The sequence below is a fragment of the Lagopus muta genome, chromosome 1 (genome assembly GCF_023343835.1).
Source record: "Lagopus muta isolate bLagMut1 chromosome 1, bLagMut1 primary, whole genome shotgun sequence".
NCBI lineage: Eukaryota > Metazoa > Chordata > Aves > Galliformes > Phasianidae > Lagopus > Lagopus muta.
This window is the reverse complement of record NC_064433.1, coordinates 177,742,698-177,763,852: the sequence shown is the minus strand read 5'-3', so window position 1 is coordinate 177,763,852 and position 21,155 is coordinate 177,742,698. Positions and strand designations below refer to the sequence as shown.

Below are 21,155 nucleotides of genomic sequence, written 5' to 3'. Positions count from 1 at the left end.
CTTCTGGCTTCTTTCAGAGTCTGGCCCTGGCACACATTAATACAGATATCACTAATGGAAGCTGTATTTGTAATCTTTTAATCTTTACTTTCTTAATGTTTCTTTCTCACTTCTGTAGAAGCGGAAAGTGATGTGTGTGCAACAGGAGCACCTCTCCAGGCAGCAGGACTCATGTCACCATTTACATTTATTTTACGGGGATTTACAGCTCTGCTGACAAAACACCAGTCTCACTGCATAAACACCTTTAAATTATTTTTGGAATAAAATAGCCACAAGATCAAAGTTGGAAAAAATGTACTAAATCCAAAAGATTACACAAAGGGAGCTAATGGTGTAAGATAATTCAGTGAGGCAATGGCTAACAGAGAGCCATTCAGCTGTGAAAGCAAGTTTGGGGCTTTGCAGCAAAGATATCAAACACGCCTGCAGCATTCATTCCTAATATCTTCCTTCTCTTGCAGATAAATCCCACACAGTATCTCAGATGCAATTTTCCATTCTCCAGAGATGCTGCATGAAATCAAAAGCCGGTTATATTTTGTGGCATAAACACAGCGTTCTAAGATTCAAACCACAAAGTCTACCAAGCTTTGATTCTATACTTAGTAACTCTGCACTTTCTTCAGATGCAATTTTCCTAATTGTTATGTTTTGCAGAAATTTCCAAAATGCAGCTTTGGCTCCCCTGTCAAAGGAAGAGAAAGAGAGAGACCAGGTCCTCACAGGGTTCATCTCTAAAGGGCTTATTTAAACTATGATAAAAATTTACACTGCCCCCTCAAAAGAAAATACCAAACCCACGCTCTCAAAAGACCTGAGAAGTCCTGGTGTGATTCACTGCTCAGGAAATGATAAAGCAGCACATCAAGCACAAGCTTTGGAGACAAACACATCTGTTACTGTAAACTGATGTAACCCCATTGATTTCACATTGTTCCAGCTGGAAGTCAGTCTGCTGAAACAAAGGGCCCAATCCTGCACCGCTCATGGTGGGAACTGCTCCCTCCCTTTGGCAAACATTTCAATTGCTGTACCAACAACAGGGCAGTTCTAAGGACACCTTCCTGACCCAAAATCGTAGAACCATAGAATCATTAGGGTTGTAAAAGACCACTAATATCATTCAATCCAAACATCAGCCCATCACTGCCATACTACTAACCACGTCCCTCAGTGCCACATCTCCACATCTCTTGAACCCCTCCAGACTGCACCATCTCCCTAGGCAGCCTGTGCCACTGCCTCACCACTCCTCCTGAGAAAAAATGACGACTCGGAGTGCTTGCCTGCCCTAGGGTGTCTCCAAGAAAGGCTCTAAAATGGTTTGAGGGCAGATGGCATTTCTGTGCAAGCATGGGCTGCCTATGCTGGACAGCAGATATCACCTGCTAGGGGCTGGGGATTCTACAGAAACCTTAGGAGTAATTTGAAAAGTATGCATGAATACAGTGTTTATTTGCACTGCATAAGTGAGGATTTGAGAACCAGCCTTACAACATGGGCTACAGAGAAGCAACAGCCCAGAGCAGTCACATGCTCCTCAAGCTGTCTGGCATTAACCAGGCCTCACCACAGCATATGTTAAAAACCAAAGTTTTTGTTGGGAACCATAAATGAGGTTTCCTGCTGTTTTCTCTGCTTGAGTAATTGCAGCGTCCCATTTCCACAGCATCCCCGTGTTCTCATTGGCTGCACAAAGAAATTCCACTGCTGTAAGAGCCAGCCCTGTGCCTGGACTCACCAGGAGAGGCTTGGGCAGGTTGTCGTCCTCGCAGATGGCTGTTAGCAGCAGGCCAAAGAGCTTCCCAGGGGCAGCCGATGTCGAGGAGAGGGGCGCATTATCCAAGTGGGTGCCTGGACCACGCCAGAAAGCCCAATTTATGATGGATCTTTTCCTTTTAAATGACTTCTGGCTCAAGTCTGGGAAAAGAGAGAGGTGTTTATTAGAAGAAATGCATTTCAATTCTAATTCCAGTATTTGTTTTGCAGTGGTTGCTATGGTATCAAAGGAAAAAATGTCATGAACTCAACCAGCATCCTGGCATCCGGCTCGGCCTAATCCACCATGCACATACCTGTGTGTGTGACTGCAGCCCAACCACGCTCTCCGGAGGATCACCAAGAGCCACTGCATGGCCTGACCACTGCCCCAGCACCTCCGCCCGAGGACTTTGCATGTGGTTGGCCTGTGCTCAGGGCCTCATCTCCCATTTGCAGGTGTGAAACCACAGACCTTCTTTGGGAAAAGTGCATACATGAACACCACTGGACTCCCCTGGCTGACCATCTGGAGGTACCCTACTTCTGCCGGCACTGTGATGAGCTTCTGCTGTTGTGGAGGGCAGAGGGTAGAATTAATGCTTGCAGAAGTACAGACTGCAACATAATACCATAATATGAGATTTTTCTCTCCTATACTTTACTATGTGCGTTTCTTAGCCCAAACGGTGATTTTTGCTATACATCATTCCAATCTGGAAGATCATGCTCCCTTAGGGAATGGGCGGAAGGCTTTTCATTAGAGATTTACAGGATGAAAAGTTACAGTTTAACTCAAAATGTGAACATACACATGCTAAAGCCTGATGAAAAATTCCTTTCATAAAAAAATAATGAGGATATACATTTTAAGCCCAAAGCTCCATGAAATATAAGCTTGGCAGTGTCTAGAGCTTTACTTGACACATCGTGTTTTGGGAGAACGTAAGCACAACTTTCAAAACAATTATTTTTCTTTCAGATGAGCAGGATATCTGCACATGACTATGGCTTGGTCCACTTGGAGCTCTGGACACACAATCACAAATACAGTTTGGTGGGGTTTTTTTCTGATAGCTTTGTATATCTCAGCAAGTAAAAATGAAGGAGAGATTCTATTTTGGAGGAAAAAAGAAGTAGCAGAAATGACAGAAAAGGAGTCTTAAAATAAGGAACTTTTCTCAGCCTCTCAACTCTTGAAAGCCACGGCCCAAATGGGTGATGTGAGCAACGAGTAACTGTGAGTAAATGCAGCTCTCCTGGAACAGGCGGCAAAGCTTAATTGGTGTTCTTCAGCACAGCAGGACAGAAACCAACAAGCAATGCCACGCAGCAAAATGCCACCTCACTTACAAAATCAACACAATGAGCAACAGAACTCATTTGTTTCCCATTCCTATTTCAAAAGGGGAGAAGTGTCGGTGTAAAGAGCAAACGGGAAGAGGAAGATGTAGACTTTCTCTTCTTGAACCTGTGCAGAGCTACATTTGGTGTACAGCTTGCTCCCAGCCAAGACAGATGCAATTTATTACTCTGTGGAAAACACAGCTCCCATATGGAGACACCAGAGTGCACCCCAGGGCCTGCTATGGTGGGTTATTCTAGCCCAGAATCAGAATAAAAGCAACACCACGTTGGCTGCAGACCTTGCTCGGAGCTCACAACAGCAGCCATCTGCCTAGGGATCAGCTGGGCTCGTATCTTACATACAGGGAATTCAGTCTCTTCATTGGCAGCATCTCGGGCGCACAAGTGCTCATTTCCTCTTCTCACAGACTAATCAGGAACTTCCAAAGAAAACCTCAGATTAGCTTAGAAACACAGTGTCCTTCCTGACCAAATCCTTTCGAACAGCTTTCAAAGACCTCCTTTCTGTATTGAGACTAACTCACTGGAAATTTGCTCTCTCTTTTACCAGACGATTAAATAACAGTTTGGATGACAGACGAGTCACTGACAGCACTCAGTTCTTTCAAGTCATACTTTAGGCAAATTAGCATTTATGGTATTTTGTAGACGCGTGCTCGTGAGCATGACTTAATGGCCGTGTTCAGCAGCTAGGTGCTGGTCCTGTTACGTGTCAAAAAGCTGCAGGAGGGAAACATCATGGTGTTCCCACACAGTAAATTCTCCTGTAGGTTTTTCAAGTATCCTGCCAGCACTGCTGACACAACTACAGCAGCACAGTTGGTGTCCACATAGCTTCTTATCTCACAGGACAGCCACTTGTCAGTTGTGTCCTCCTGTCACCACCCATTTGGCATTGTGTGGTTCAGCCAAGCAGTTTCATAGAATCATAGAATTGTGTGAGTTGGAAAGAACCCTTTAAAGGCCACCTGCATTTAACAGGAACACCTACATCTCCACCAAGTTTCCCAGAGCCCCATCCAGCCTGACCTGAACTCTCCATAGATAGGGTATCCACCACCTCTCTGGGCAAACCGTGCCAATGTCTCACTATCCTTACTGTGAAAAGCTTCTTCCTTATATCCAATCTAAATCTCCCCTCTTTTAGTTTGAAATAATTTCCCTTTGTCCTATCACAACACACCCTACTAAAGTGTCTTTGTATCTTATATCCTCCTTTAGATACCAAAAGTCTGCTTTCACGTCTCCCCAGAGCCCTTCTTCTCCAGGCTAAACAGCCCCAGCTCTCTCTACCCGTCCTCGTAGCAGAAGCTTCCCTTTGGTGAGTCTTGTCCAGCAACACTAGTGTCACAGCGGCTGGCGTATCACAGGAGATGGCATCGGGATGGTATGAGGAGGCTTGGTGGCACAGAGTTGCTTGCCTCACAAATGTGGAACCCTGGCCAGGGTAATATTTGATTAGAAATCATATGATTCTGAACTTGCCAAGGGTGCATGCTATGTGTGTGCTGTGGTTACAGGGAGAGTGGCTGAAGATGCTGCTCAAACTTGGATTCCAAGTTTCCGGTTTTATCATGTTTTCAGGAAAAAAAAACAGAACACTGTTAGTGCTCAGGTAGCACCACCACCAGAAGAGCAACCACTTGCTGAGGAGCAGGAAAGTCCTCTCCTGCCTGGGGAGAGTTTCTCTGGAGCATGGAAGGAGAGTTACACAGCATATGGGCATCAAATATACATACCCTCCTCCCTGTAATTTGCCCCATATGTGGTGCTGTGCCCAGCAGTCCCACACTGCTTGGCTTGCTGACCTGAAGACAAGCCCCAAAACAGATCATAGCCTTGGTTAGCACACAGACACCTTTCATCCTTTTCCAAAACCAAAACAGGTGAGAAAGAAGTGGGAAGAGCACAATGAACAGCAAGGTGATCTGGTTTGCAACAGCGAGGCCTATGGAACTCTAATAGGTTCTCTCAGACAAGGATGGAAACAGGTAAGGCACAAGGACACACAGCTTTTCCTCCAGCCGTGTGGCTCTGGACCAGCTTCAGTTTCAGAGGCTGCCCAGTGCCAGCCTGGCCCCCTCCCACAGCTCACACTGTGCTGCCGACATCACATCTGTGCTGATTTGCATTCCTATTTTCTCTTGCCAGTCAATGTCAGCTGCCAAGCGGGGCCTGTAAACCTAATTACACCCCTCTGTTAGATTGCCTCATTCTTGAAATATGCTGTGAAGTAATACATGATACAAATTACTTGGGGAGGGGGGTGAAGGAGTGTGGAAAGGAAATTAATTTATATAAAAACGCAATCAATTTCCGGAATAATTTGTAACAGGTACTAATATTGCCTTGCTACATTTAATTTCTCAAAACATTACAAATGGATTCTGCTCGTACTTTTTAGGAGATCTTGACTGTTGGGGGTTGCAGAGTATAACAGAGTGCACATATATTATTTTTATTGATACAGAGTCATTAACGGGGAGGAAGGGCAGAATTCCCAACTAAGCTTAGCGTGACAGCGTGTGAAGCACAATAAAAACACACTGTGGGATGCATCCTCGTCACATGGTGTTTATAGCCTAACGGCCCAGCCTGTAAAGATCTGCCCATATGTTCTACCCGTGAGCAGTGAGCAGTCACTGTATCGTTGACAACGGAGTGCAAAACAGAGAGCAGGTGCTCGTATTTTTGCAGGACCAAGGCCAAAGGCAGGAGAAAATATTACTGTCTTCATCTTACTCAGGGAATAGTGAAATAAAGAAGCTGTATTCCCTCACTTCATCTAAGTACAGTGCCACAGAATCACAGAATCATGAAGGAGCACTGAGATCTTACAGCCCAACCATCCCCACCATGCCCACTAACAGTGACCTTCAGTGCCACATCTCCACGCTTCTTGAACACCTCCAGGGACAGTGACTGCACCACCTCCCTGGGCAGCCTGTGCCACTGCCTCACCTGAGAAGAAATTTTTCCTAATACCCAACCTGAACTTTGTGCAACTTGAGGCCATTACTTCTCACCCTATTGCTGCTACCTGGGAGAAGAGGCTGACCTGCACGTCGCCACAACCTCCTTTCAGGCAGTTGCAGAGAGCAGTAAGGTCTGCCTGGAGCCTCCTCTTCTCCAGACTGAACAATCCTAATTCCCTCAGCCACTCTCCATAAGCCTTGTGCTCCATATCCTCCATAACGCTGCTGCCCTTCTCTGGGCACACTCCAGGGCCTCAATGTCTTCCTTATAGTGAGGGGCACAGAACTGAACACAGTTCTTGAAGTGCAGCCTCAGCAGAGCTGAGTGTAAAGGGGTGATCCCCTCCCTGCTCCTGCTGGCTGCACTATTGCTGATACAAGCCAGGTGGCCTTCTTGGCCACCTAGGACCATCTGGGCACACTGCTAGTTCATGTTCTGCTGACTGTCAACCCCAGAAATTCATGCCCAGGCTGACCCATGAGACAGGTGCCAGTAAGGGAGGCGAGCAGTCCTTGGTACCTTGTTCAGACAGAAGGTGCTGAATTTTGTGCAGAACTGAAGCCTTGGCTTCTGTACCAGACAACCTCCTTGCTTTGCTGCAGAGCACAGAAAGGGGTGCAGGGAGAAGCTTCTTTAGGCTTACAAAAACCTGCAGGGGGAAGATCTTGTCTTTCTTTTGCTGGTTTTAGAGCAACCTCTTGACACGCCGCTTGTCAAACTGTAACTTATAAAAACAGCACACGGGCAACAGCATTTGCTCAAACTGGGGAGAACCACACAGCAAAATTCCTGTGCAGCTGGCACTGACATCTGCCCGCTGCTCCTCACTGCACACCCTCCATCCCAGCACTCTGGCTTCCCCCAGCACTGCCAGGCCACAGGCAGGCTCTGCGTTCCGGAGGCAGCAGCAGACCACGTACCGTGCAGCGGCGGGCTCTCGGCCAGGCGACTTGGCTTCAGCACAAACTGGCACTGCAGCTCCTGGGGCAGCTGCTCTGTCAGGAAGGAGCCCTGCAGCTGCCTGGGGCAGGCACAGTGCTTTGAGCCATGGGGCATCGCATCACGGATGTGGCTCATCTTGATCCCAAAGGGATATTCGTGTCCTGTGCAAAAAGAAATTCCTGTCATTTGGACTGGACTGTCTGGAGGCTCTCAGAGCTCCCATCTACCTCAGAAGAAAAGCAGATTCTGCATGCTGGCCACACAATTTCTCAGTTACCTGAGAACTGTCATTTTTCTGCGTGTTTACACTGGCATAAATAATACCTGGGCAGATGTGGAGTTACTGCATTCAGTGTAACTAAACAGATGTAAAGGTACCATCGGACCTATTACAGCCACCTCACATAAAAGCCATAAAAACAAGATTTTGAGAGCAGTCATCTGTCACCTGAGCATGCAAAACAAAACAAAACAATTCACTACAAAAGTGATCCTCTCTGCCTGTGTAATGGTAATGAAGCCAGGAGAGACACAAGTGCACCTACTGCCTGAGGCTGAGAGGAAGGAAACACAAATCCCAGGGCTGCTGCAGGTGAGTTGCATTCAACAGCACCTTTTGGAACTGTGCAAAGGCAACTCATTTCTGGAGGAGCTTTCAAAAATACCAGCAAGAAAGACATGTTTTGAACTTGTCTAAACACATGGCAGCTAAAGTGCATTAAATCTGAAATGCATTAGTTAATTAAATTAGTTCTCTTACACTTAAATTTGAGTGCTGATAGTAGAAGTAAACCTATTTGAGACTGTAGATAGGATGAAACTGAAGTGCAAACTGCTTCAAATGTGCACCTCTGATAACAGTCAGCTTTATCTGATAAACCTTTATGTAAATATCAGGAACAGCGTCAGTTGGATGTCAGATTCTTCTTTTACAAAGCTTGTACCTCAAAATTCTAGTGAGAGAGTGTCAGTTAGAAAGGTCTTCCTCATTTCTGAATCCTCTGGTTCTGTATTTAAAACTACAACTGTGATTTTATCTGACTGAGCTACACATAATAGTCTAAAAGACAAAGTTCAGTTCCACATTTCAAAGACAAAACATCTTGCAATGTCCATACTCTTTCTACTCTGCCCTGGTAAGACCTCATCTGGAGTACTGCGTCCAGTTCTGGGCTCCCCAGTACAAAAAAGACAGGGATCTCTTGGAAAGAGTCCAGCGGAGGGCCACGAAGATGGTGAGGGCCTGGAGCATCTCCCCTATGAGGAAAGGCTGAGTGAACTGGGTCTGTTCAGTCTTGAGAAAAGGAGACTGAGAGGGGACCTGATCCAGGTCTATAAATATCTAAGGTGTGGGGGGCAGAATGGCGAGGCCGGACTCTTTTCATTGGTGAGTGGAGACAGGACAAGGGGAAACGGCCGGAAACTGCAGCACAGGAAGTTCCACACAAATATGCGCAAGAACTTCTTTACAGTGAGGTGACGGAGCACTGGAACAGGCTGCCCAGGGAGGTGGTGGAGTCTCCTTCTCTGGAGATGTTCAAGACCTGCCTGGATGCCTACCTGTGCGACCTGCTGTAGGGAACCTGCTTTGGCAGGGGGGTTGGACTCGATGATCTCTGGAGGTCCCTTCCAACCCCTACAATTCTGTGATTCTGTGATAAGGTGTGCAGATTAGACGTTTCATAAATATTAATGCTGCCTGACTACAGCAAAGCATTTGTAGCTAAGGATGCTTTAAGAAGGAATGCTAAGATTAGATTTGCAGGAGGAGAACAGAAATTTCACAGTATTTTCTCGATCTAATTGTGTGTGAACTCTGCTGGACTTCTGTGGGGGAAATGTTCTTAAAGGTTCTTAGTAACGGGAGGGATTTGTTCTCAGAACCACAGCCCAAAATCAAATCAGCCCATCTCATCACTTCTCAACTTTGAGTTGGTTTCTGTTGACAGAACGTCTAGAAAAGCATTTTAGGAAGCCAGTAAGAACAGTTTGCTCCTAGTCAGAGGAGAGCAGCCAGTTGAGAATCATCGAATCATTCAGGTTGGAAAAGACCACTAAGATCATGCAGTCCGGCCATCAACCCATCCCCACCATGCCCACTAACCACATCTCTTGAACACCTCCAAGGATGGTGACTGCACCACCTCCTTGGGCAGCCTGTGCCACTGCCTCACCACTCTTCCTGAGTAGAAATTTTTCCCAATATCCAACTTGAACCAACCCAGTGCAACCTGAGGCCATTCCCTCTCATCCTATTGCTAATACAAGTCTGCAGAAACACAGGTTTGCAAAGGCCCACTGGAATCAGGTGAACTGTGGAAGCACAGAGCATTTCTCAAAACTCTGCTGAGCTGTGCTGAGGAGGAGAGTAGAGTAAACAATGCTATGGGACTGTAGGAGGAAATACAGCAAAGCTGGAGTGGCTCCACGGGAGGAGGTGGCTGGGGGGAGAGTTTGGCTCTGGGAAAGACAGAAGCTTGTGCAGCCAAAAATAGCAAAAACAGAGCAGGAATAAATGAGGTTTTTCTGTCTCTGTGAATGTGACACAATCAGACATGTTGCTCTTCAAAATTAAGGATCAGCATCTGTTTGCCTAAATAGGCAAACTTGGTAACAGGGAAATAAGAGGAAGAAAGGGGAAAAAAACAACAACAACAAAACAGAAGAGGGAACTGCACATCAGTAATCTCTGCATTTCTTGCTTCCTTCAGCACTAAAGACAACGAGTGAACACTGAAAAATAAAATGATGTCATCGACATACCAATAAGAGGGTATGGAGCGTCTTCTCTTCCTGAAATCACCCACAGCTTGTAGTCTTTTTCAGATCCCTTTGGAAGCAAAATCAAGAATAAGTTTGCCAGCTTATGAAAAAGCTTGTGTCAAATTTCTCACAATATAACAATAACCAGCAGCTTGCCACTGGCATCAGTGGAACCCAGTTTACTTCCACAGTGCCCAAATTTGACACCATAAAAGTTTCTGAATTCTCTGCCACAGGGAGTGCAGCCCCCTCGCCTGCAGCCATCCCAGCTGGTGCCAGGGGTGGGTCCCAAGGGACTCATGGCACACAGCACAGCCCCAGGCAGCCTCGTTAGCCCTGCTGTGCAGCTACTGGGGGTTTAAAGGCTTGGGAGCATTGGATGCTGCTTTAAAGCTGTGGAACCCTCCTTCATAATTCACAGAGGGGGGGATAAATTTACATCAAAGGAGACAATTTCCAGAGGATTGGAGAATGTGAGCAACTTTAGGCAAAGCCTGTAAAACTGCTGATTTGAAAGCACATTCTAAATATTGCCCTCAGCATAAATATACAAGTCAATGTTACAGCTTACTTGAAGGAGGAGAATAGCACATTATTTCAGATATGAAAGTGAAGCAACAGAGACAGAAAGAATGACATTTAATACAAAGCACTTTCAGAAGGAAGGGCAACAGTGAAGTGGATAAATACCGTATGAAATGTGAACTATTGCACCTTAAATGCCTTTTCAGTGAGGATAATTAAAGTCTAAAAATTCTCTGGCTACCCCAAAGCAGCATTAAGCTCAACAATTAAATCCTACCTCCTTGTAAACAGATTTGCCCACTGTCAGGCACTGTCTGGACCTTTCCGCAGTGTCCCCAGAGCTCCTGAGACTCTCCTGCTTGCTGCACACACCCGCTGTAGTGCCAATACACCCCATAAAGACCATGCAGTTTGCTTGTTGACTGACAGATCTCTCTGGGCCATATTAGCACTGCTGTTAAGTCAGCTAGCAGGAGGCAGAAGGAAAATAAATAGGCTTTGGAGACATCTCTGGTGCCTCAGGGCAAGCTGCCAGCAGCAAATAAATACAGCTGAGGAGCACAAGAAAAGTATTTACTTTTCCTTTTAAATATATATATATATGAACGGGTTAGTTACTGGGGAGAGGGGGCAGGCAAGGGGAAGAGCCAGGCAGGGCTCATCTCCCGATTGCAAATGTTGTCCTTTATGGGCTTTATGAGGCCATTTGTCACTGGAACTCTGGTTGTCCCAGAAAAAGCAGCAAGTGTACCCATGGAGCTGGGGAGCCCAAGGCCCTTCTTTCTGCTCCCCATGAGCATCTGGGAAAAAGGCTCAATGTTATTTTGTGAGAACTAGTTGTTGTTTTATCAGAGAAACCAGAGGGAAAAACCCCGATGCATGAAAATAGAGTGAGCTCAGCCAAAGTAACATGAACTACAAACATGGGAAATGTAGTTTTTATAATTGCTATTGAAAAGTCACAGAGCTCCTTTCAAGTGGTTCTCTCTGGACACAAAAAGCCCCTCGAGATGGTGCATAAGGGAAAGCTCCCTCGCAGTCAGATCAGTCCTTTGGAGGAGCTGGGTGATATATAGACTGCAGCTTAATTTATTTAGCTCATCTGATTTTATTGCTAATCTGATGATCTGCCACTAATGAAAAAGGCTTTATGCTATGCAGATGCAGTGAAAAGATGCAGTATATTACTCTGAGCAAATGATTCCGTGGGCAAGATTGTACGTCTTGCAGAAGGCTTTCATTTTTTTTCCACTTGAAATAAAAATGTAAAGAGGAGGAATGGCCTGATGCTGCTACATACAAAAGAACACAGAGCTGCAACAAAGCTAGCTCCTCCTCCCATGCACCCCAAACACAACATTCTTTTTTGGCAACACCATCTTCCTGATTTTTCTGTAAAAGAAATGAGGAAGTGCAAGTGACATCCATGAAATGGGTAAAAACGAAATGTACTGCATTATAGAATTGCAGCTGTAATGTAATGTGGTCTTGATTTCTGGCATAGACGGGGCAGACAGAGGGCTTGATTTTAGCTCACATCATATCCTCTTCACTTCTATGAATTAGAGCTACCTTCACTGAACAGAGAGCAGGACTGTGAGCTTGGGCCACAGCCCCAGACCTGGTGTAGGTGGGACACAGCAGCTGTAACAGCAAAAAATACTGCGCCCAGGAACAACCATACCAGCAACGTAGTCCTCTAGACACACTAAAAGCCTGTGCAAATTAGGGATAACCAATGCTAGGGAAAGCATACTCTGGAGTTACTCTAATTTGGGCTAGGGGTCTCAGGAAGCACAAGAATGGCATGTGGTCATGTTTGACTTCTTACACAGCGCTGCAGTAAGGAAAGCCTTGTCAGACTCCTTGCATTTAGAACAACACAGACACCAAGACCAACACATTGAAAAACATCTTGTTACCCAAACGGCCAACTGTAGGCCATTAAAAACCTGTCATCCAGGAGCTCCCATAACCATCAGCATTGATCAGATACATAATGAAAAGGTGGGATAAAAGGCTAAGGGAGTTGGAACTCTTAAGCACGGCAATGACTCCTGTCACCATCTGAGGGACTTCCTTTTCTGGTTTCAGGGAAAGGAAGTTCATTCAGGATCCACTGGGAATTGCTGCATGCACTCAGTGCACTATTTTGAGGTATCTTAGGTAGTTTCAGACCAGTGCTTCAATTGGGTGCATTCAGATTCTGTGCAATCTCTTGGCTACTCTCATACCTCACGTGACACCAAAGATCTGTGGGTATTTACAGGGTCTGATCTGGACATTTGAGAGCAGTGCTTGTGCCTGTAATCTGGGGACACAGCTGATCATGCCTTTCTGCATATTTTGAAACTGACAGACAAGCAGGTAAGCAGATTTCCTGCTCACACTGAAGTACACAAAGGGAGTGCATCAAACTCATTTTTTTTTGTGTCAAGATATCTCCTCTTATGCATCAGAAAAATGGATTTAAAAGCAACTTCAAACATGACTGATTCACTACAGGGATGGGATTTTAAGGCATTTGATGATCTCTGGAGGTCTATATATTAACAAAGTATTGCTTCATTCCAACAACACTGAATTGCTAATGATAAAGGTTTTAATTTACATTCATATCCTAAATCTTGGAAAAGGTAGAAGAGAAGATTTGATTATTAAAAGCGACTCATTAAGACCAGTGCAAGTACTTACAGAAATTCCCAGCTGCTGCAGGGCCATGAGAATGACATCATTGGCTGTATCAACATTGGTTACATTTAGGGTTTTTGACTGTGAACAGGGAAAAAGGAGACAGGCAAAATGGCATTAAAAATTGGATTTGCACAGAGTATCTGAAGTCAAATAACTGCATGATTCATTGCAGAAACAAAAGGGAGTTAAAATTTTGCTGAATAAGTAAGTTATACTGCAGAGAAAGACCCAGCTGCCCGAGACAGAGGCCTGACTCCTCTGCCTTGTCACACACTGCCTGTATTCGCTCCCTGCTTCCCTGAGAGCTCCATCAGAAGGGCACAGTGCCATGATTCCTGGGGACAAGATGCATGCATGTCCCCTTTGAAAAGAAAAGAAACATTTCAGTGAGTTTTTTCACTGAAAAAAAAGATGGCTTCATACCAATTGTAAATCACTTCCTTCCCTTTCTATTAAAGAACTCCTGGTAAGAGAGCACTGCACATAGGCTGTTCTCTATATTCTTTGCCACTTTCTATATAGTCTTCTCAAAGCTACATTTGGCTTAATACCAGAAACACTTCCTCTTGGGAATGTGTCCTCCAGTTAAAATTACAGCCCCTGCAGCACCCTCCTGCCTCTGCACAGTAGCAGCACAGAAGAACACGGTGGGCACAAAGGCCTGCTTTCTGCATAGCAACAGCAAGACTCAGCACCTGCTGCCTGGTACCAGGCTTCCCCTGCATCATGGGATGCTGCTCTGCACCATCACGCTGCACGTCACACATTTCAGGCACACCAGGATTAGCAACTCCATTCCTAGCCCCGCTGCGATGCACAGCACCACTGCTATCACCTTGCATGGGGGAAAAGCAGGAGGAGAGAGCATGTCCAGAGCGCCTTTTGCCAAACCTCCCAGACATATCCAATGGCCCAAAGAAAGGAGGGGGGCAGAGACAGGATGCCAATGCTCCTGCCAGATCCAGGACAGTTTGCTGTAGCCTGCTGCTTTGTGCAGCACATCAGTTTTATACTGGCCATGTGATGTTTAGGTGAAACAGCCGCCTGACATTCTGCATTTAGAAAGATCTGAGCTGTACAGTGTGTAAGTCCCTGATGGTAACAAGCTGCCATGGCAATCAAATGAAAGTAGTGAGAGTATTCTACATCTTGCTTGAGGACATATCTGAACGCTCATACCATAAAAAATTTAACATTTGCCCAAAGCACTGACATCTGGCTCTCAGCAGTAGGTCAGCACATTTGCATAAATTTTGCTCTGGGCTAGAATACAATAAAACGGTTTATGCCTTGTGTTTACCCTTCCCTACCCTCCAAAAATGAAATATTTCTCGGGCATCCCCAGCTCCTGTAGTACAGGCAGCAGAGTGCCATAAGACCTATTTGTATCACAAAGTTTCCACGTGCTCCTCCACAGCTTCATTACTGGTAATAGCGAGGCTGCAGCATGTCATTTCTAGGACTGCCAGGATCATGAAACTGTATTTGGCACATGAGACAACTATAGCAAAAGAGAAAAAGACATACAAAATCCCCCCGAACAACCCTGGTACAAGAGTGCAACATCTGGGTGCAGGTGTGCTTTATAGACATTTACACCTGAGCACACCTTGATCTGCAGTCCTTCATTAGAACTACCACAATTATTAATTTATTAACACTTCTTTTAGCAACCCAGCAATTCTATTACAACTCACCTTAACAATGATTTTTTGAAAAAGACAGAATTCTTTTTGCTTCTGTCAATGCAAGCACAGAATTCAGTGATGGGCACAGACCTCCAACAAAGTCACTGCAAAGATGCAGTGAAAACTTCTCACATCCTTGAAAATGGTCTTTATGCTTCTGAGCATAAAAAGCATGTCTTATAAGTACCATTAGAAGGAAAGGACAAATGAGTAAGAGGAAGAATTGAGGGATTATCACTGAATGCCAGTGTATCCCTGGGGAACTGCCTACCTACAAGAACTTCATTTAAATTGGTTAAAAATGGCTTTTAGAAGATGTAAATCACCCTGTGGACAATCTTCCTCTACCAACTTCTTTTGTGCCCACAATATACCAACACCTCCAAGCTGATGCAAACCACATTGAAGGTAATTTCAGAGTGTTTGTATACACAGCTTTACAGATTTATGATCATTATAAACAATAAAACACATTGCAACTTTTGAATTGAATGAAGGCAGCTGTGAGTTTAAATCAGCGTTAAAAGCCAAAAAAAGGAAAACAGTACATTTCTTAAGACGTTTATGCATAAGCAGTTTTAGATGTGTTTTTTTGGGGAGGGTTTAGGGTTAGGTTTTAAACTGTCTTTAAAAAGGAACTCACTTAGTAAAGACGGGAAGCACACACTTCAGGGCTGCATATGCTAAGTCTTCTAGAGGGGGCTAGATCCTTAAAGGAGGCTGTAACCCAAAAGAACCTGACATGCACAGGATATACAGATGATGTGAATTTATAACCCTAGATTAGAGCACTTACATATGCACAGGTTCCAACATCCTTTGCAATTATCTTCAGAGGAATACTTTTAGGATAGTCTTTTTCTTTCTCTTCCCTTATTCGACTGCCAAAACAAATGCAAAACAAGTGAATTTTTAACATAGTAAGCATAAAGACCAACATTCAAATAGCAAGCAGAAACTGAGAAGGAAGCAGATCATTTTCAGATCTACTGCAATAGAAAGACCTCAGAGGAAACCCTCCAGCACAGTCTGAAGGGGATACTGCCCATGGTACCTATTAATGTCTTGTTGTGTCCAAGTTACTACATTGCAGAAATCAGTGTAAACAGCAGAAGAACCAGATTTAAAATCAACATGCAGACTTCCCTGCAGTTTTCATTTTAAAGAGACCATCAACATGACATCACTCTGCTTTAGAATCATAGAATCACAGAATTGTTTGAGTGGGAAGGGACTCTCAAAGGCCTCCTAGTCCAACTCCCCCACAACGAACAATCAGGTTGTGGCATAATTCAGTGATTGTGATTATTTGAGACCATGACAACTACTTATGAAGGATGTTAATTCCTGAGAAGAATCATTGCACAGGAGTGTCTATACAACTAGGCCTAACTATGAAGAATGGGCTGCAGCAAAGTCAAGACAGTTTTAAACAGAAATTGAGATAAAACTACTAATCACTGTAATGTCTTAGGCTGTACTATCAGCATCTGCTGAAATCATTTCCAGTTCATTGTCCTGAACAGTGAAAAGGACTGAACAGGAGAAGAGTGAATTAGAAATCACCCCCAGCAGGAATGATTTGAACAGCCCTATGAACTGTAAATAATGAAATAAAGACAGAAAATTTAGCTGTGGAGAAACCAAAATCACTTCTGGTAGTATTCTGTCCAAAACGTTGACTGAAATCAGAGCTCTGTTTACCCAGAGTCTTGTGTATAACCTCTGGCTGAGGGAACATTTCATACAACCGAAGCCCCACTGCTCTCCACTGCCATGAGCAGCAGATAGGTTAGAACAGAAGTTCCTGAGCTGGGCTTGGTTAGATGCCATCAATGTTGAAAGAGCCAAGTCTCAACTAGAGTGAAGGTGGCAGTGTAAACTTCAACAGCAAAGGAAAGGAAACACATTACAAACAGCTTCAGTTTTCTGTTGGGCCATGGTCAGAAACAAGGAAAAGAGTTTCCTCCTTGACTAGTTACTGGTGCACAAAGGGCACATGCAGCTCTCAGCAGGGAGAAGGTGTGGAATGACTTTTTTCTTTCTTTGAAAGAGCTACTATAATTATGGCATTTGTATTGAATCACTGGTCTAGATGACTGGGACTTTTTCCAGTGCCTTCAAAGACTCTATAATAAAGTACCTTTGCAAAAAGGAGAGCCATGTTTCCTTCTGTTCTGCAGACCTGCAAGAATTATAGAAAAAGAGAGACAAATCAGCTGTCATTCTAATAGCAAAAGAGCCCCTGAACAAATCACAGTGAAACGCACTGCTTCTTGATTGCAAATGCCATAAATATATACAAAAAATAAAAGAGTTTTTGAAATTTGAATGAAAAAGCTGTTTCCCTAAAAAAATCAACAGGAGAGCCTGCCAGGGAGATCAAAAGCCCCAGCTGTTATCTTGATCACAGGAATCAAAGCTTTACTGTGAATTCAGTAAGGAACTGATGTCCAAAGAGAAGAGTACTCTGCTTAAAAATGAAAGCTTAATTTAAAAGCATAAAGGTATTTCCTCAGGTACATAGGCTTCCTTCTATTTCCACTGTTTATTTATCTTCTTATTTACTACTTGGCTTACCACCAAGTTACAAAGCACACATAAACCATTTCACTTAGAAATGCTTTGGACTTTTTAACATCCGTCTTGCTTTGACACTTTCAAGGATAAAAAACTACCCAGGTAAATGTAGCTAATAATAGGACAGCACAAGAAATTTAACCTAATTGTGTGCCAACTTCCTTCAACTACATCCTGCCCCAGATGGAGTAGCTGCTATTCCCTCTGCTACTTATGCAAATCAGGTTCTTCACATTTTCAGAGCAGGCATTTAGGGAACTACAAATCTACTGAATGATGCTGCTTCAGGGGCATGCACTTCACAAACACTGTAACTGTGATTCTGCTTTGGCTGCTTCAGTTCTGTAGGACATGCTATCTATGGGCTCACACATGGTGTTTTATATTTTCTACGTGCTTCCAGTCATAAAACAATTTCCCTTCTATAGATCTCTGATTCTGGATTGGTGCTATTGCTTTCATTCTCTCCTACTTTCTAATAGCTATAAAGGATCCCATAGCATCTCCAGATCAAAGCTCATGTTTATTGGCAAGAGTTCAATTCAAAATCAATAGAAAATTTAAGTTTTGTTTCAGGATTATTAAACAAACAAATAAAAAGTCACAAACAGAACAAACATCTCAGCAAAGAACAGTTTGTGCACAGTACTCTGGATAAGGACAATGTGATGTAAAATCAAGCCACATTGCTTTTTGCTCTGATGGTAAAGAGGAAAATGCATTTTTCAAGACACAACCACTACCTGGAATTTAAGGGTGACACTGCACTCCCTCGCACACAGTGCTGACAGCCCTCTCACCGAGAGTGAAATTAGCCTAATCACAGACATTACCTCTATAGCCCTTATGTGTCCTACAGCCAATGCTGCAAAGATGGACCAAAATCTTTCAGTGATTTTGCTTCAGGAGGAATTTTAGCATTTTCTTTGGCATAATTTTATGAAAAAGAGAAATAGGAAAAAAAAGTCACTACTTTGCCCTATGTCTCCTGTTACTTCCAGTACAAGCACTTCTGCCTGAAATTGTCCTACAAGGGTCTCTTGGATTCTATCATTAGCTTGGTTGTTTACTATTTCTAATTCATTTTATCAATTAACTGAAGTATGTACCAATTATATAAAAAAAACAAAAACAACAAAAAGAGACTTCCAACCGAGCAAGTCTGCAGCACAGACAGTGCTCTGCCAAATCACATGCTCTCTCAGATTTTTTAAGTGATAAGAGAGTACTGCTGCTACATTTGCAGAGACTGAAGATGGGGCACGGAGGGTGACTTGCTCACAGCAGTAGAGGGAACTACTTTAAGAATCAATTAATTCTTCCCTCCTATATTCACTGGTGCTGAAATGACTCTATGGCTGTCTCAGCCTCTCAGCCTAAACACATTTCAGTAACTTGCTAAATAAAACATGCCTTGTTTCTTACCTGAAATTTGCCACACAGTTTGTGGTGGGCCAGCCCAAAACAAAGGACCTATCTGGGTCGGTGCTGCCTTCGCAGACTTCTTCTGTGCAAAATGCTGTCCACATCTCACAGAGACGTGCTTGGCACTTCAGTTTGAAATGAGAGTGCGACCTGATGGCAGAAATTCACACGTTTGTCACACACAGGAATACATAACAAGACAGGTTAAATAACTCAGAATTTCCTCTTCCTTTGAGCACATTTGAAAAGAATTGATGGAAAGAGCACTTCTGCTTTAGTTAAAGAAATCAATGTTTTGTTTGCGTTGCATGTGAAAATAGAGCAATTTCTGATCTAAGTGAGATCAACAGAATTGATAAGTGAGATAAACAGGTCCCTTGGCATCTTGCTTTCTGTGACAAAACTGCCCGTGTCTGGAGCTCACTTCCAAATTTCACCATCAGGCAAAATCACTCTTGGACTTCAGCAACTTCAGCGCTGCTGAGGTGTTAACAGTATAGTATGATTGCTTAGCTCCACAGCCAACAACTACGCTGACTGTGAATAGCAGTAACTCGATCAGACTGAAAAAGCTACTCCTCAGGAAAGACACAACAGCTTGGGTCATGTCAGACCTCCACAGACTAGCTGCAGGACTTTACAGCATCACAGGATGGCTAAGGATAGAAGGGACCTCTGAAGGTCATCTGGTTCAAGTGCTTCCTCATGTTTACAGGAAACCTCCTGATTCAAGTTTGTGCCCATTGCCACTTATCTTGGCACTGGGCACCACTGAGCAGTGCCTGCCTCTGAGCTCTTTGCACCCTACCTCCAGACATTTATGGACACTGATGAGATCCCCCTGAGCCTCCTCTCCTCCAGGATGAACAGACCCAGCTCTTTCAGCTTCTCCTCACAGCAGAGGTGCTCCAGTCCTTTCATTATCTTGACGGCCCTTCATTTGACTCACTCCAGCACGTCCATGTGTCTCTGTTATTGGAGGGCCCAGAACTGGACTCAGCAATTCAGATGTGACCTGACCAGAGCTGAGGAGAGGGGAAGGATCACCTCCTTTGATCTGATGACAATGCTTTGCAAAATGCAGCTAGGAATACTGTTTGCCTTCTTAGAGGCAGAGGCATATTGCTGATTTGTGTTCAGGAGCATTGTTGACTCATGTTTGTATGTCCATCAGGACCCCGAGGTACATCTTTGCAAAGTTCTTCTCCTTTAAGAACACCCACTGTGTTCTCAAAATATCTACTTATTTACAAAAAAGGTATTTTACATGATTTTTCTAAACTTTTGAAATTTAATTTACATTAAAACCACGAGCTTGCTGTACTAGCAGGGAAAGGCTGAAGAATAAATGGCACTTCCCTGAAGGCCCTTCTAATCCGAGGATTGCAAACAAGAGCATATCAACTCATCGCACTGCTGCAAATATGGATGGGGACAGCACCAGGCAGCATGGCGATTAGTGCTTTATAAATAAACATGCCAGGTAAGCAGTTTCTTAGGGCTCTGGTACACAAAGACTACCTTCTCTGAGATTAGTCTCGTTTACAAGGTATTTGATTTAGGACAGACTGAACTAATACGGTCTGAAGCATGAAAGCACTTGGAGTCTGCAGCTCTAAGGAGGATTGCGATGAACTTGCAGTACCTCAGTTGGTCCAGCTGACAGTGTGCTAACAGGTATCTCTGGACAGAGCACTGCTTATAGCCCTGCCACATTCACAGTGCTGGGAAAGAAAAGACCTCCAGTCCGCACCACAACAAAAAGATGCACTTGAATGAGAACACTGTAAAATACTGTAAAATACCATCTCAAGCTCATGCATTTTTTAAACCATACCATAGTGTTTCCTGCCAGCTGAACATTTCAGTTCTCTTTAAGCTATCACATTTTGTTACCCTGTCCAAAAGAAGCTTAGAATATTTCAATACGCTCATCATCAAGCCAATTTGTGATCTAGCAGATAAGATGAATACAGAAAGGACTGTAGCAGACTGTCCACAGAATGAACTGTATAAATGGAGACTTACAGCCAAATACAGACATAAATTGTAATGTAAATCTTAATAATTGGGTGATTGGCCTGACAGCACCATTAAGGCTGGGGTTATGCTGGGGATAAGTCTGCTGAGCTTCCCTTTCTCCTCAATACCTTTTCCCCAGTATTCAGTACAGTAAACTCTCTACAGGCTGCTTCACTTCTTAACATTTACAGTTCATAAAGCCAGGCCCCTGCAGTGCCAGCAGCAGGTGTTGGCAGGGTGAAGCACAGATCTGCTCTCCCCGTCGTTCCTGATGTATATCCTTACCCTATTTGCCATGCCTAGTCACAGCTCTCAGCTATCATCAGTATTCAAGTGGCCTGGTTTCTAGAGGCGCTGAAAGGGGAGCCTCCATTAACATCTAAAGGGCCGGAGGTATAATTTTATCCCTAT

The 21,155-nt window shown here is 44.1% G+C and overlaps 1 protein-coding gene across 2 annotated transcripts in view; it reads right to left on the bottom strand.

Annotated features, from left to right (window-relative positions):
- ARHGAP20 (Rho GTPase activating protein 20) overlaps nucleotides 1-21,155 on the bottom strand; it is a 63,424-nt gene that overhangs the window by 8,399 nt on the left and 33,870 nt on the right. For both annotated transcript variants that reach the window (XM_048935066.1, XM_048935075.1), the window contains 7 exons: nucleotides 18,723-18,872; nucleotides 16,861-16,902; nucleotides 15,514-15,598; nucleotides 13,030-13,107; nucleotides 9,811-9,877; nucleotides 7,026-7,208; nucleotides 1,745-1,923 (listed from right to left, as the gene is read on the bottom strand). In XM_048935066.1, coding sequence (XP_048791023.1) covers nucleotides 1,745-1,923; nucleotides 7,026-7,208; nucleotides 9,811-9,877; nucleotides 13,030-13,107; nucleotides 15,514-15,598; nucleotides 16,861-16,902; nucleotides 18,723-18,872 — 784 coding nt within the window. The remainder of the gene's footprint in view (nucleotides 1-1,744; nucleotides 1,924-7,025; nucleotides 7,209-9,810; nucleotides 9,878-13,029; nucleotides 13,108-15,513; nucleotides 15,599-16,860; nucleotides 16,903-18,722; nucleotides 18,873-21,155) is intronic.